We start from the raw sequence: 16,878 nt of genomic DNA on the forward strand, positions 1-16,878 counted from the left end.
CAGGACTGCCTTTGCTGTGTCCCATAGGTTTTGGATTGTTGTGTGTTCATTTTCATTTGTTTCCAGAAAGTTTTTGATTTCTTCCCTAATCTCGTTTTCGACCCATTCATTGTTTAATGGTATGATATTCAATCTCTGTGATTTTGAGTGTTTTGGGTTTTTTCCCTTTGGGGTTGGTTTCTAGTTTCAGTCCCTTGTGGTCAGAGAAAATGCTTGATATGATTTCAATTTTCTTGAATTTGTTGAGGCTTGCTGTGTCCTATCATGTGGTCTATCTTTGAAAAAGTTCCATGGACACTTGAAAAGAATGTGTATTTTGCTTCTTTGGGATTAAAAGCTCTCTCTATATATCAGTTAATTCCATTTCATGTAGGGCATTGTTCAATGCCACAATATCTTTGTTGATATTTTGTTTGGAAGATTTGTCCATTTGTGACAGTGGGGTATTAAAGTCCCCTACTATAATTGTGTTGCTGTCAATATCTTTCTTGAAGTCCTCCAAGATTTTCTCTGTGTATTTGGGTGCTCCTATGCTGGGTGCATATATATTTACAATGTTTATGTTTTCTTGGTGGATTCTTCCTTTGAGTATTATGAAGTGACCTTCTGGGTCTCTCTTTGTGGCTCTTTTTTTGAAGTCTACTTTTTCTGATATGAGTATTGCTACCCCTGCTTTTTTTTTTTTCCTGTCCGTTTGCTTGGAAAATTTGTTTCCAGTCCTCCACTTTCTTTTTGTGTATGTCTTCTCTCCTCAGGTGGGTCTCTTTTAGGCAGCATATGTGTGGGTCATGCTTTCTCATCCATTCAGCTATTCTATGTCTTTTCATTGGAGCATTTAATCCATTTTCATTTAAGGTTATTATTGATAAGTACTTATTTATTGCCAATTTTTTGGACCTATGTTCCTCTCTGTCTCTCTTTTTTCCTATCTTTCCTTACAGCAGCCCCTTTTGTATCTCTTGCAGAGCTGGTTTGGTGGAGGTATATTCTTTTAGACTTTTTTTGTCTGGGAAACTCCTTATTTGGCCTTCTGTCTTGATTGAGAGCCTTGCTGGGTAAAGTAGTCTTGGTTGCAGGCCTCTGGTTCTCATTACTTGGAATATCTTTTGCCATTCTCCTCTCGCTTGGAGTGTTTCCATTGAGAAGTCAGTTGCTAACATTATTGGGGCTCTCTTGTATGTTACTTCCTGTTTTTCCCTTGCTGCCATAAGACTTTCTTTCTTTTGGAATTTTTCTATTTTAATCTCTTTTTTTTCTAACTCGATATATTCTGTCCTGTGATTGGAGCTTTGCATATGCTAGTACATATCTGGAATGTGTTATTTTTCCTTTTGTCTCTTTGTCTTCTATTTGTACTCATATCTTTGCTTGGTTAGCATCTTTGCCCTCCCCCCAGTCTTCCCTTACCCCTCAGACTAGGTTATGTTCCTCTCTTATATGGTATATTATTCAGGTCCTCTGAGAACAGACTCCAAAAAGGGATTAGAAGTGCAAGGGATTGTTAGGGGAAATGCTTATACAATTTAAAGGCCAGGAGTGTGAGGAGCAGGAGTCGACAGGGAGAGCCTTCAGACCACATGCACAGTCTATACCCTGTGAAAGTTGGAGGGGAAGGAAGGAGAAGTCGGTAGGAAGAGTCTTTGACTCTGTGAAACTCCATTAGAGGAGTCTGGTCTCCCACTAAATGGGTCCCTCTGTGCTCAGCTATGGGCTGGGAGGAGTCTGAAGGATAAAAAGGAGTAACAGTGGGACCATCATTGAGCTCTGCTTCCTGCATTTGGAGGTGCAAGTGGTGCCTTGTCATGGCCACCACATATGCGTTCTTAGCCCCATGCTAGTGATTATACAGGCATGTGTGTCCATACTCACCCTATACTCTTCCCTCTCTGTACTCTACAATCTGTGAGGGAAAGGACAGTGTGTGTTTTGCATGATATCCCAGGAGCCTAGTATCATGTCTGGCACATTTTTAAAAAAGCAATCTGAATGTTTAAAAAACTTGTTTAAAAATTTTTTTAATGTTTTCAATTTGGTTTAAAGGGGATTGTGGCCTTGCAGAAAAATACAAAGTTCAAAATAATATAATATTTATGAATAAATGTTTTCAAATTTTGGGAGTAGGTACCCAGAAGAGAGGTTGCTGGGTTATATGGCAGTCCTATTCTTAATTTTTTGAGGAATCTCCATACTTTTTTGCATAGTGGTTGTACCAGTTTACTTCCCACCAATAGTAAATGAGTGTTCCTCTTATTCCACATCCTCTCCACACTTGTAATTACTTGTCCTATTGATAATAGCCATTCTAATAGGTGTGAGATGGTATCTCATTGTTGTTTTGACTTGCAAGTCTTTAATAGCTAGTGAAGTTGTGCATCTTTTCCTATGTCTGTTGTCTATTTGTATGTCTTCGTTACAGATGTGTCTGCAAGGATATATGCACCCTAGGAGTTCATTGCAGCATTATACACGTGACATATACACGTGATGGCCAGTGACGATACAAGCGTTTCAAAAGACATTTGGAAACAACCAAAGTGTCCTTTGATAGATGATTGGATAAAGAAGATGTGGTACATATATGCAATGGCAACTACTCAGCCAAAAGAAAAGATGAAACACTGCCATTTGTGACAACATGGATGAACCTTGAGAATATCATGCTAAGCAAAATAAGTCAGAAAAAAGTTAAAAATCATATGATATCAACCATATATGATATATGAAACTAAAAGTAACAAAGGAACAAACACAAAAAACAATCAAAAACAGACACAGACAACAGCTTGGTGGTTACCAGAGGAAAGGGAAGGGGGTGGGGGGATTGTAAATGGTCAAGAGTCATATGGTGATGGAAGATGATTTGACTTTGGGTGGTGGGTACACAATGCAATGTAAAGATGATGTATTACAGAAATGTGCACTTGAAACCTATATAATCTTAACTGATGCCACCCCAATAAATTTAACAAAAGTATATATAATCTGCAATACTGGTTGTGCAGCTACTGTACATTAACATGAAAATCTCTATTAGATGAAATTTAATGAAATAAATGTCCTTGTGGTAATCAATCAGGTAAACTGCTAGAAATATCTAATCTCAAACAACTTTTAAACCCAAAAATTTATTCATTGTACTTAGAAGGATGGTGTTTGTTCTGAGATATCTTTGTGAGTTTAATAAAGTACTCCATTGATAAATGACCCTACGTGTAAATAAAATGTTTTGTTGGTTTGCAGGGGGAAAAACACTGGTCAGATTTATTGGTTGGCTCTAAAAATGTAGAAGATTATCCCAAGTTCACTGCTTTTAAGTTAGGTAGAGAATAAGGGTACGCACAAAACCTGGACATGATGATAGAACTATATGAAAATTCTTGAGTTACCCTGTATATTAACTTATTCCTAGGTAAATGTGGGTGATCTCAAAAATACTTTACTTAAAGTGAAATATGTGGGAGGTTAGGGATCCAAGTGCCGTTACTAAGTGTGAGCCTGCCTGCCGTGATCAACACCTTCTGCTTTCCTATTGTATGTTTGTACTCATCTAGTCCTCCGTGTGTAAGTCTAGATCAGAAATTTAGAAGAGCACTCAAGATGCTGGATTCCTTTCCTCCAATGGTGGATAAAATCAAGTGTTTGAAAATAGAATCCAGTTTTACTTTTGATTTGTTATTTCAGATATAGTTAAACTTTATTTAGGTTTCTTCACCCCAAATGAAAATTTATTGTTTTATCTTATAATAAAAGTAATAGTAAAGCAATTCACTATGAAGAGGGAAAATAAAATAAAACACCTATAATAATACCACCAAGAGAGAAATTGCTGAACATTTTGTGTTGGGGCTTCTGGACTGAATTTATTTCTGATCGTTATTTGGCCATGGCTTGTGACACTATCATTTTATGTTATAATGTTATCATCTATATACTTTTTAATAATAATAATCTAGTAAAAAATAGCTATTATTAGGACGTTCAGTCAAGATGGTGATGAAGGCAAATGCTGTGTTCACCTTCTCCCATGACCACATCAAAATCACAACTAAACTACAGAACAACCATCATTGAGAACCACCTGAAGTCTAGCTGAACAGGAGTCCTGTAACTAAGGATATACAGAAGCCACACTGAAGCTGGTAGGAGGGGTGGAGATGCAGAATGGGATGGTCCAACACCAACATATGGCAGTTGAGAATCAAGAGGGATATCTTGGCTATGGAGGTCCACTCTGAGGAGTGAGGGGTCCGAGCCACATTCCTGGCTCCCCAGCCCAGGGTTCCAGTGCCAGAAAGAGAAGTCCCTATAACTTCCGTATGCGAAAACCAATGGGGACTGTGGCTGAGTGAAACAGAGCTTCTGGAGTCCCAGGCCTTCCTCTTAAATGGTCCACGCATAGACTACTTGGACTCACTCTGAGCTCCAGCACTAGGGCAGCAGCTCAAAAAGTACCAAAGTCCTGGCTGGTGTGGCTCAGTTGGTTGGAGCTTCATCCCATAAACAAAAAGGTTGTGGATTCAATTTCTGGTCAGGGCATGTGCCTAGGTTAAGAGTTCAGTCCCTGGTCAGTTGCCTCCTGTATGTGCCCTGACTGGGGATTGAACCCACAACCTAGTTATGTGCCCTGACTAGGGAGCAAACCCACAACCTTTGGTGTATGGGACAAAGCTCCAACAAATCAATGTTTCTCTCTCACATCAATGTTTCTCTCCCCTTCTTTCCCCCTCCATTCTCCCCTCTCTAAAATCAATAAGCATGTCCTTGGGTGCTTTTTAAAAAAAGCACCAAGGAAATATAGGGAGGGACAGAATTGTTTAGCTTCAGCATGAAGGCTGGAGTGACCGCTCTCTCTGCCATTTTGTTTCTTTGCTGAGAACTCCCCTTACCCAACTTGCAGGTACAAACATATACAAAGTCTGAGTCAACCTGATTCGCACTGTTTGCACTGCTCTAGTGGTTCCCTGAGACCCTGCCCCACCCAAATTTTGGACCCACCAAAGACACTTCCAATGACTTTTCCATATAAACAACCTGTATTGGCTTGTGCTGTGGACTTTACCAACTTTTCTCAAAGATTCACAAACCCCAGACAAGCAGCATATGGCTTCAGCATGCCTTGTACTTCTTGATAAACAACCCTAAGGTCAGCACTAGTGGCAGCCAACCTCAGTTTGAAACTTAGCTTCTCTTAGCACCTTCAAGCCCAGGACAAGTGGCATCCATCTGCAGATTACTTTGTAGCCTATACAAGATAACCCAAGGCAGGGCATAGGCAGTGGCTAACCTTGGCCTGCACCATAAGCAACACATTTGGTAGCCAGTTTCAGACTATATCAGAGCAACACCCAACTATCTCTACAAAATACACACCAAAGTGTGGATTTGGCAAGTACCAGAGCCCTGCTAAAGATAATCTTGCTCCATAGGTCAACCCCTGCACAACCGCTCCTCCACTGTAGTCATGGCCATTCCTCACAGTCAGTAAGGCTGTGGCAACAGAAATCAAGTCTCAATTGCAATAGGAGGGCTCACATAACTCGCTCAAGGGACACCTCTAGAGCACCCAAAGAAGGTGATCAGGGAAACTTAGCCACTGGGCCCTATAGGACACTTGCTACATAAGGCCACTCAAACAAGACTGGGAGATGTAGGAGGTCTACGTAATACATAGAAACAAACACAAGAAAGCAGCCAAAATGAGGAAACAAAGAAACATAATTTTCTTCTTTCATTTGGGAAACATGTCCCAAATGAAAGAACAAAATTTTAGAAAATGAACTAAACAAAATGGAGTCAAGCAATCCACTAGATGTAGAATTCAAAATACGGGTTATAAGGATGCTCAGTTAACTTAAGGGAAGAGTAGGTGAACACAGTGAGAACTTCAACAGAGAGACAGGTATATAAAATAGATGTAGAAACATAAAAAACAGTCAAATGAAGAATGTAATAACTGAAATGAGAGTACATTAATGAGAATCAGCAATAGATTAAAGGAAGTAGAGAACTGAATCACTAAATTGGAAGACAGGGTAGTGGAAAACACCCAATTGGAACAGCAAAAAGAAGAATTTTTATAAAGGAGCATATAAGGCACGTCCATAAAGTATCCAGCCACATAATGTGAAAAATAGAGACATTTATTGAAGTTACAAGAAACATTGTACATAGGACAATGACACCTCAGTCTCCTTCAAAATGGGTACCTTGGGGCCTCAGCACAGTTCTCCCAGCCTCTCTTCCAGTGTTCAAAACACTCTGCAAAATCCTTTGTTGGAGTTGCCAGCAGCTGCCCTGTCCTATTTTTCTGAACCTCACTGATGGTCTTAAATCTATTCCCGTTCAAAGGTGATTTTACTCATCATTTTGGGAAAAGCCAGAAGCCACAGGATGCCAAATCTGAGTTGTAGGGGACTAAGTCACCTGGGTGATTTGATGATTCACTAAAAATACTGCATAAGACATGATGTGTGAGCCGGTGCACTGTCATGATGAAGCTTCCAATCACCAGTTGCCTATAGCTGCAGCAATTTTTATCATATTGCATCTCTCAACCAATCAAGAACATTGAGGTAGTACTCCTTATTAATTGTTTGGCCTGGAGGGGTGTACTCATGATGGACAACACCTTCCCAATTGAAAAACACAATTAACATGGTCTTAATCTTGCTGCAATTTTGCCATACCTTCTTCAGGTGTGGAGAATCATGCAACTTCCATTGGGATGACTAGGGCTTCATTTTTGGATCATAGCTGTAGACCCACCATTCATTTCCAGTTATAACCTTCCTGAGGAAATCTAGTTCATCGGTAGCAGTTTGAATCATTGTCATTAGCAAGTGCATCATGATGTTTCTTCTGCTCTGGTAGCAGAAGCTGCAGAACAAATTTTGCCATGACATGTTTCTTGCCAATATCCTGCATCAAAATCTGGGGCTGGGGTGACAGTAGTTCTTGGAATCCCCAGATCAGCTTCCAGTTCTTGCACTGTCAGTTACCAATCTTTGTTGATTGCAGCCCATACACATTCAACATTCTCAGGCACTCTGCTTGTTGCAGGCTTTCCAGAATGTGGACCACTGTCAACAGATTTTCAACCATCTTTGAAGGATTTGTGCTGCACTGTTATTGGTGTTGCACTCATTGCATTCCTGAAAGCCTTCTGAATCATCTGAATACTTTCCATGATGGGAATATTCAAGCTTAACACAATATTTGATGCAGATTTGTTGCTCTACTTGCTCAGTCATTTTGAATGTGATGGCCACAGAGTACACATGCTCACTCAATGGCATCTACTGCCCCCACTGACTAGTACAATGAAGTCATCCTTGTTCACACATATGCATTCCAGTCCACTCTCCTTGGCTGCCAGGTTACATCAATGTGGCACAACCTATTCTTGCTATATTAACAAAGGCTGGACTGTTTCCGGACAGGCCATGTACTTTAAGGGCCCTCTGGGACAAAATCAAGTGTACCAATATTTGCATCATTGGAAGGAGAAAGGAGAGAGCATGGGATTTAAAACCTATATGAAGAAATAATGTGGGAAACTTCCCTAACCTGGTGAAGGAAAAAGACATCTAAATCCAGGAAGTACAGAGTCCCAAACAAGGTGAACCCAAAGAGGTCAATCTAAGACAAATCATAATTAAAATGACAAATATTAGAGACAAAAAAAAATGGATCTTAAAAGCAGCAAGAGAAAATCAGTTAGTTACCCACAAGGGAGCTCCCACAAGAGTTTCAGCTGATTTCTCAAAAGACACTTTGCATACCAGGAGGAATTGTTACAAAATATTTGAAGTGATGAAAAGCAAGAATCCACAACCAAGACTACTCTACCCAACAAGGCTGTCACTTAGAGTTGAAAGTCAGAGCTTCCCCAAGAAGAAAAAGTTAGAGTTCTTCACAACAACTCTAGTATTATAAGAAATGTCAAAGGGACTTTAAGAAGGGAAAAAGATAAAAATATTAATAATAAAATGGCAATAACTGCACACATCAATAATTACTGTACTTTTAAAATTAGAGTTTACATTCAGTATAATTTTTTATTAGTTTCAGGTGCAGGTCATAGCAGTTAAATGATTATAGACTTTATAAAGTGTTCTCCCTGATATTTCCTGAACACAACTGGCACCATACATAGTTATTACCCTATTATTGAGTATTTTGTAACTTCAATCTGTACTTCTCAATCCCTTCATCTTTTTCACCCAACCCTCCTCCCCTCTGGCAGTCACCCAACCCTCCTCCCCTCTGGCAGCCATCAATCTGCTTTCTGTATTTATGATTCTGTTTCTGTTTTATTTATTCATTTATATTGTTCTCTAGATTCCACATATAAGTGAAGTCATATGGTATTTGTCTTTCTCTGACTGACTTATTTCACTTAGTATAATACCCTCTAGGTTCATCCATGCTATTGCAAATGGTAAAATTTTGTTCTTTTTATGGCCAAGTAATATTTTATTTTATATATATATATATATATATATATATATATATATATGTTAGCACTTTTTTACCTACTGGACTATTGATGGCAACTTGGTTTGTTTTCAAAGCTTGGCTATTGTAAATGATGCTTCAATGAACATAGGGGTGCATATATTCTTTATAATTAGTGTTTTGGGTTTCTTTGCATATATACCCAGAAGTGGGATCACTGGGTTATAAGGCAGTGCCATTTTTAAGTTTTTGATGAATCTCCATACTGTTTTCCATAGTGACTGCCCCAACCTACATTCCCACCAACAGTGCAGGAGGATTCCTTATTGTTCACATCCTTGCCAACATGTTGTTTGTTGATGGCTTTATTTATTTTAAGGTTTTATTTATTTATCTTTATAGAGAGGGGAACAAAGGGAGAAAGAGGAGAGAAATATCAATGTGAGAGAGAAACACAGATTAGTTGACTCTCTGTGCCCCATTTGTATGTGCCCCAGCCAGAAAATGAACCCACAATGTGCCTTGACTGGAGATCAAACCAGGGACCTTACACTTTGCAGGGCAACACCCAACCAACTGAACCACTCTGGTCAGGGCTATTTGTTGATTTATGATAGCTATTCTGACATATGTGAGGTGATATCTCACTGTGGTTTTTATTTTAATTTTGCTGATAGTTAGTGCCCTTGAGCATCTTTTCATGTTTATTGGCCATCTTTGCCCATTTTTAATATACAGTGTTACCTTGGTATTTGTTGTTAATCCATTCAGACAAGTAGCAAGCAAGTAACAATTGATGAAGCATTTTCTTTGCAGGGCAGCATTGTGACTCATGTAAGTTCTAGCAAGTGTAATGAGTGGTGAGCAAGTGCTGCGAGCTGAAACATGTTTTATCATCAAAATGCAAATACCAGGTTTGATTAGTTCTGCAGCTGACAAGTACTGAGGTATGACTGCAATTGAATTGTTTTTTGGTTTGAATTGTATGAGTTCTTTGTCAATTTTGAATATTATCCTTTAATCAGATGTTTCATTGGAAAATATGTTCTTTCATTCAGTGTGCTGCCTTTTCATTTTGTTGATGATTTCTAATGCTGTGCAAAAAAGCTTTTTAGTTTGATATAGTATCATTTGTTTATTTTTTCTCTTGTCTCCCTTGCCCAAGATCTAGCAGTAAAAATATTACTAAGGGAAATGTCTGAGATTTTACTGCCTATGTTTTCTTCTAAGATTTTCTATGGTATCAATTTTTATATTTAGGGCTTTAATCCATTTTGAGTTTATTCTTATATGGTTTAAGTAGGTAGTGTAGTTTCATTATTTTGCATGTATCTTTCCAACTTCCCAAGGCCATTTATTAAATAGACTGTCTTCACCCCATTGTGTTTTTTTCTCCATTGTCAAATATTAATTGACCATATGGGTGTGAGTTTATTTCTGGGCTCCCTATTCCATTCCATTGATCTATATGCTGTTTTTATGCCAGTACCATGCTGTTTTGATTACTATGGCCTTTGTAGTATAGTTTGGTATCAGGTAGCATTATTCCTCCAACTTTGATCTTCTTTCTCAAGATTGCTGTGTCCATGTACATTTTTGGACTATTTGTTCTAGATATGTAAAATATGTCATTGATATTTTGATAGAAGTTGCATTGAATTTTAGACTGCTTTGAGCATTATGAAAATTTTAACAATGTTATTTTTTTCTATCCATGAACATGGTATATGCTTCCATTTATTTGTCCATTCTTCAATTTTTACTTCAGTGTCTTAAAACTTTCTGAGTACAGGTCTTTTACCTCCTTGGTTAAAATTATTCCTAGGTATTTTATTTGATTTAGATGCAATTGTAAATGGGATTCTGTTAATTTCTCTTTCTTATACTAATTGGTATATAAACATGCAACTGATTTTGAATATTACTTTACTGAATTTATCAGTTTCAGTACATTTTTTTGGTGGAATCTTTAGTGTTGTCTGTATAAGTATCATGTCATTTGCAAATAATGACAGTTTTACTTCTTCCTTTTCAATTGGAATGCCTTTTATTTCTTCTTCTTCTCTGATTGCTGTGGCTAAGACTTCAGCACTATGTTGAATAAGAGTAGGGAAAGTGGAAATTCCTGTTTTGTTTCTGATCTTAAGAGTAATGCTTTTAGTTTTTTCCCACTGAGTATGTTGTTAGCTGTGGGTTTGTCATATATGGACTTTACTAAGTTAAGAGATGTTCCCTCTATTACCAATTTGCTCAGACTTTTATTATAAATAGATGGTGGATTTTTTCAAATACTTTTTCTGTATCTATTGACATGATCACATAATTTTCATCCTTCCTTTTGTTTATATGGTGTGCCACATTAATTGACTCATGCATATTTATAAACCTTGCATCCCAGCAATAAATCTTACTTAATTATGTGTGTGTTCCTTTTACTGTATTGCTGAGTTTGGTTTGTTAATATTTTCTTGAGGTTTTTAGCATCTATGTTTATCACGGATATTGGCCTATATTGTTCTTTGTAGTGTCTTTTAAATTTCTTTATTTATTGATTTGAGAGAGAAAGGGGAGAGAGAGGGAGGGAGGGAGAGAGAGAGAGAGAGAGAGAGAGATCAACTAGTTGTTTTACTTATTTATACATTCATTGGTTGATTCTTGTATGTGCCCTGTTTGGGGATTGAATCTGAAACTTTGTTGTATTGGTACAATGCTTTAATCAAGTGACCTACCCAGCCAAGGCTCTTTGTAGTGTCTTTATCTGGTTTTGAAATTAGGATAATACTGGCCTTGTAAAATAAGGTTGGGAGTTTTCCCTCCTCTTGAACTTTTTGGAACAGTTTTAGAAGCATAAGTGTTAGCTCCCCTTTGAATATTTGGTAAAATTCACCTGTGAAGCTACCCAGTCCAGGATTGTGTTTGTTGGAAACTTTTATACCAATCAATTTCATTAGTCATAATTTCTCTGTTCAGATTTTCTATTTCTTCTTGATTCTGTTTTAGAAAGTAGTATGTTTCTAGTAATTTATGTATTTCTTTGATATTGTCTGATTTGTTAGCATAGTTGTTCATTATATTTCCTTATAATCCTTTTATTTCTGTGGTGTCAGTTGTACTTCTCTTTCTTTTCTGATTTTATTGATTCAGGTTCCCTCTTTTTTTCCTAGATGACTCTGGTTAAATGTTTATCAATCATTTTTATCTTTTTAAAGAATCATTTCTTGGTTTCACTGATATTTTATATTGTTTACTTTTATATTTACTTCTAAATATAAAAGATTATTCTGAGCGCATTTTCTTTTGCTTATATCCACTTTCAAGTAGCATGGGTGAGATATGTTGACTACATCTAACCCCCAGGAGCTTACATCTTCATTTGTTACGTTAGATTATGTTATTTTAACTATTTGCTCCTCTGCCACTAATGAGCTTGCATCCCCACCCATTTCCATGAGGCTGGCATTGTCTACCCTGTGGATGGAGAATACTTTTCTGTTGCAATGATGTCAAGTTTGGCTATGTGACTTGCTTTGGTTAACAGGACATAGAAAGAAATGACAAACGCCATCCATGCAGAAGCTGTAAGGGCTATCACATGGTTCTGACATTTTTCTTTTTCTTTTTCCTCTGCTAATTGGCCATCAAATCCCAGGATGATTCCCAGGATGGAGAAGATATTTGGAGCAGAGCCTCAGCTGACCCATAACTGACAAGTAACATGTGCAAGAAATAATTTTATTTTGTTGGAATCCACTGCTATGTGGGGGTTGTGTTACTAAAGCATAACCTAGCTAAAGCTGGCCAATATACTTGCAATCTTTGGAATGCTTGCCAAAGCTTGTACTTCCTTCTTTTTAATTTATTTATTTATGTGTTGGTACCTCTGTTATATGCAGCAGTAAAGTTTAGTAACTGGTGAGCCACTGAATTCTCTGAGTCTCGATGTCCTCCTTATAATAATATCATCCTCGTAAGATTTTTGTGCATGCTGAGTTAAACATAATGCAGGGCACAGAGTACGACACTCAGTAAATAGTAACTATATTTTTCATCATTATAGAGGAAACTGTGCTGATAAACTTGTTTTGATGCTACCTTGGGTGGTGTTCAAGCTAAGTCTAACCAATATTAAACACCAATCATTAACAGGTGCCATCCTGGGGAGGCTCCCAAGACATTTCTTTTAAAATTGCATCTAAATCATTCTAGCAACAACACTGGGGAGAATCCTGCTGAGAAAGTTGGATGGGAGTTGAGGGGATACATTGAAAAGGGAGATAGCCATTTGTCCTCTGACTTTCTTTGTACTCTGAAGTTAAATGAAGACAGAATGATGCCAGCAGAGTTGGTCCTCAGGTCAGAATTGAGGACACCAGGATCTAGTCAGTGTCCTTGAATAGTCCTCTTTATTTACAAGTGGCATTTGGCAAATTTCTTTTCATAGAGAGCAAAATTTACATTAGTTGAACTTATTATTTAATATTCTTGGAAAAGAGGATAAGGAGATTTTACAAGGTTTTTTTTCTCCTTTGAGATTATAATGAACATGGTCACACCGCAAGTAAAGTCAGAAGTAGGACAGAACGCTCCAAAGGCTGGTTTGGTAATTCCAAGATCATTAAAAATGGCTTACCCTTAACAATATGTACAAAAATATAAAATGTAAATAAAAAATACAAACAAATTTTCCTTTTTAAAGATTTTTAAGAAAAAAAGCAGGGCCTTGGAAGTTTTGGGTTTTTTCCTCCCCTGTTGCAAATTCACGTTGTGGTTTTGGTTGGGTGGTGGAGAGCACATGTCATCTGCGGGTGGCGCTGCCTGCGGTGGGCAGGCGGGACTCTCTACTCAAAGGTGACCACGTTTAGATTCTGAGACGGGAAGTGGAGGGTGAATAGGTCACGGCGGCCTTTTTTAAGTTTAACTTTTCCTTTTTTGCTATCTAGTCATCCTCATCGGTCTTCTGCTTCTTGGTGTCAACATTGTCATCCTCATCATCTTCAGCTGCCCGTTTGCCCATAGCTGCCTCAGCCTCCTCATCTTCATCTCTATCCTCTTCCTCACCATCACCTTCCTCCTCCTCCTCTTCCTCCTCCTCCCCTCCTTCTCCCTCTTCTTCATCTACCTCATTGTCATCCTCCTGCTCCCCATTTTCCTCATTAGCGTTGCCATTAGCAGGTGCATCTCTTCCATTCTCTGCCTCCTTCACAACTTCCTTCTTCTCTTTTAAGTCCTTGGTGGTGATCTCGGAGCTGGTATCCACGGCCGCGTCTGACATGGTGGGCACGCCGGTGATCCTATGCAGCGGATTGAAAAAAAAAAAGCGAGAGTTCTAGGACTCTGGCGAAAATGCTACCGGAGTCCGCTGCGACTGAGGAGGCGCGCGGCAAAGGTGGCTGCAGCAAGATGAGAGGCAGACACAGGAACAGTGCAAAGATGGCTTTTCAGAGCAGCCAGTGGGGGCATAAGGAGTTTTTATGACTGAAATACTTCTTATGACAATTATCTCTGAATAATGAAGAGTAGGTCTTTTGAATGATTAAAAGATCTGTGTGTGAAGTGGAAAATATCAGAATATGAACTAGAAGGGGAAAGAAGACATTAGGCCCAGAAATATTTTCTGGGAATTGTGGATAGTTCCAGTCTTCCTTTTTTCAATAAAGGTTCTTTCTCATGTATTGTATTCAGGTATTGTGTTAAGGACTAAAGGTTATGGAGACTCATTTATTCAGGAGTATTTACTGAGAACTTACAATGTGCCAGGCACTATGCTAGATAACTTGGGATTCAACTATGGGTGAAAACAGACATTGTGACCTTCATGTAACTTACAGTCTAAGAAGGAACATAGATATTTGAGTCATAACATAAATAAATGTTATGTTATTATATGAAATTACATGTAAATGTTATTGCATGAAATTACAGTGAGGGAACCTGCAAGGAAGGAAAGTTACAAGAACCATGAGGATGTTTACCAAGGGAATATCACCTTGTCTGGTGGTGTCGGGGAGGTGATGCGGTCAGATTTGAGTTTTGAAAAGATTATTCTGACTTCGTTGTTGAAATGAAGATTCAATAATGAGTACAGACTATTAGTTAGAAGGCTTCAGCGAGGATCCCAGCAAGAAAGTGGATGGCTTAGGCCAGGGAGGTGATTGATAATGAAGAAAGAAGTGGACCAATTTCAGAAAACTAGGAGGTAAACTCAATTGAACTTGGAAAAGAATTTCATAAGAGTGTAGGAAGTGATGTCAAGAAGAACTAAAGCATTTTAAACTGCCCTCCCTGGGGCCTCTAGGACCTCATAAATGCACCATGAAAAGGAAAATGAAGTGTATGCCCCAGTATAAGTTATGGTAGAGATAAATGGGACTTGATAAAATATCCCTTCACTGACACTTGAGCTGAATTCCCTGAGAACCCTGATGTTTGAAGAAGGTTAGCATATATAATGTGTTTGTTACACAGGCCATAGCCAAAGTCAACACAACTACCTAGAATATTAAGTACCACTTGAAGACAAAATTTGAATATTCCAGCCCCAGGCCAAACCATGAAGTCAATCTATTGTGTGGTCCTGTGATCTTCTCCACAACCCCTGCCCCCATGCTTCATGCCCTTTACTTGTCAGCTGCTTAAGAAGCCTGAGGATGTCATGGAACAACATGCTCTTCAATGAATTATCTTTGCAACTTAATAAAGAGAAACTTCTATGACTCCAGCTGTTCTCAGTGTTTATTATTTCTTAGACTATATTAGAGTTAAGGCTTAGTTATAAAAATATACACTTATATAAATAACTCTATAATATAAAAACTTGTAACTCTTATAAGGGTTATAAGAATAAACAGTGGGCACTTATTTGTATCTCTTATAAAAGAGAAAATTGAGCCTTATAAATATGGACTAACTTGCTTATGGACTCACGAGTGCTCATTATTATTCAAAGCTATGGACTTGTTCCTTTGGTAAATATTTATTAAGTATTTACTGTATGCCAGGACTATTTGCAAGGAAATAATATAATTTAATAAATTCTTTGTTCTCATGGAGTTCATGCTATATTTGGAAAGATAACTAAGCAAAAAAAGAAACATATCATTTCATTTGATGCCATAAAGAATAAAAAAGGGAAAGGGGTAGAATGTGATGAGACCCATTTTAAAAAGTGCTTGGTCAAAGAACTTGTTTGTCAAGGGAAAACATTTGAGATGAGACAGGATTGATAAGAGGGCATCTGGGGACAAAAAGCATTTTAAGCAGAGAACAACAAGTGCAAAGGTGCTGAGCCTGGAACAAGCTTGGCAGATTCTATAACAGGAAAAAGAAAGCCATGTGGCTGGAATGTCATGAACCGGGGAAGGAGGAGTATAATTGAAGTCAAGAGACTCTTCCAGGCCACAATGAAGAGCTTATATTTTATTCTCAGTACACTGGGGAACTATTGGAGGGGTCAAGCAGGAAAATCATGTGAACCGAGTAGCATTTCCAAAGATCTTTCTATTTCCTTTGTGGAAAATAGACAAGGTAGAGTATAAGAAGAAAGTTAGCTGAGAGAGGCTGGTGGTTTGGACCAGTTGTAGGAACATACATACAGAGAAGAGGGTAAACGTGAGATGTCTGTTGGACATGCACTGACAGTGTTTTTTGGTGGACTAGATGTGAGAGATAAAGAAAAAACAGAAACAAGCAACTTCTAAGTTTTTGACCAAACCAATTAAATAATGAAGCTATACTGAGGAGTCAGTCCAGATCTCCTAACACTCAAGCACTGTCTTTTGAAAGGCAAGCATATAATTTCCTGTTCTGGTGAGGAATTCTTACTTTTGAAGTCTTATGTTATTATTCTATGTAGACTCTAGAGGGAGTTAGGAGGAGACTGATACTTATAGGTTGCATCTGAGTTCAGGTTGCCTGCCTAGATGTCTGCTCGGGTCTGATGGATTCAGTGACAGCTATGGGTATGGCCTCCACTAAGCACAGTGTACAGCTTAGTGTTCAGTTCCTCAGATCTAAAGAGGACAAGGAGGCTGACAACATGGGCCTGGCTGGCCTTCTTGTTGCTGACCTTTGCCTGCAGTGTACTTCCTGTATCCAGTGTCATGACTTAGTGGGAAGACTTTGTCAGCCAGCATGTGATGACAGATGTGTTCTAGAAGGGAATTTGGACTGTGTTCAGGGCATCTGATTGTCCACAGAGGCCACAAGATGACAGCCTGGCCCCTTTCTCTCTCCCAGGGTAGGCCCCAGAGCTCAGTGCCGCGGTGGAGTGTAGTCACCACTTTGGTTTGGATGGACGATGGGGTGGAGCAAGCTTTCCCCAAACTGCTCCAGAGTTGGCTTCAGACAAGACATGAAGGCAAGGCATGTGGTCAAGATTACACATGTGTTCCTTGCAGAATTCACGTCAGGGCTTATGAAAAT

General features: G+C 38.5%; 2 protein-coding genes across 4 annotated transcripts in view; one reads left to right on the plus strand and one right to left on the minus strand.

Annotated features, from left to right (window-relative positions):
* Positions 1 to 16,878, plus strand: part of FRMD4B (FERM domain containing 4B) — a 428,456-nt gene that overhangs the window by 54,856 nt on the left and 356,722 nt on the right. The gene's annotated exons all lie outside the window — the stretch shown is intronic.
* On the minus strand, positions 13,369 to 13,914 carry LOC112301259 (prothymosin alpha-like). The gene has a single exon (XM_024556712.3). The coding sequence runs from the start codon at positions 13,727 to 13,729 to the stop codon at positions 13,394 to 13,396; it is 336 nt and encodes a 111-aa protein (XP_024412480.1). The 5' UTR covers positions 13,730 to 13,914; the 3' UTR covers positions 13,369 to 13,393.

The sequence above is a fragment of the Desmodus rotundus genome, chromosome 8, assembly GCF_022682495.2.
Source record: "Desmodus rotundus isolate HL8 chromosome 8, HLdesRot8A.1, whole genome shotgun sequence".
Lineage (NCBI taxonomy): Eukaryota > Metazoa > Chordata > Mammalia > Chiroptera > Phyllostomidae > Desmodus > Desmodus rotundus.

Excerpts from the sequence above, each read along its gene's own strand:
- LOC112301259 (XM_024556712.3), bottom strand. The coding sequence starts at position 13,729 with ATGTCAGACGCGGCCGTGGATACCAGCTCCGAGATCACCACCAAGGAC.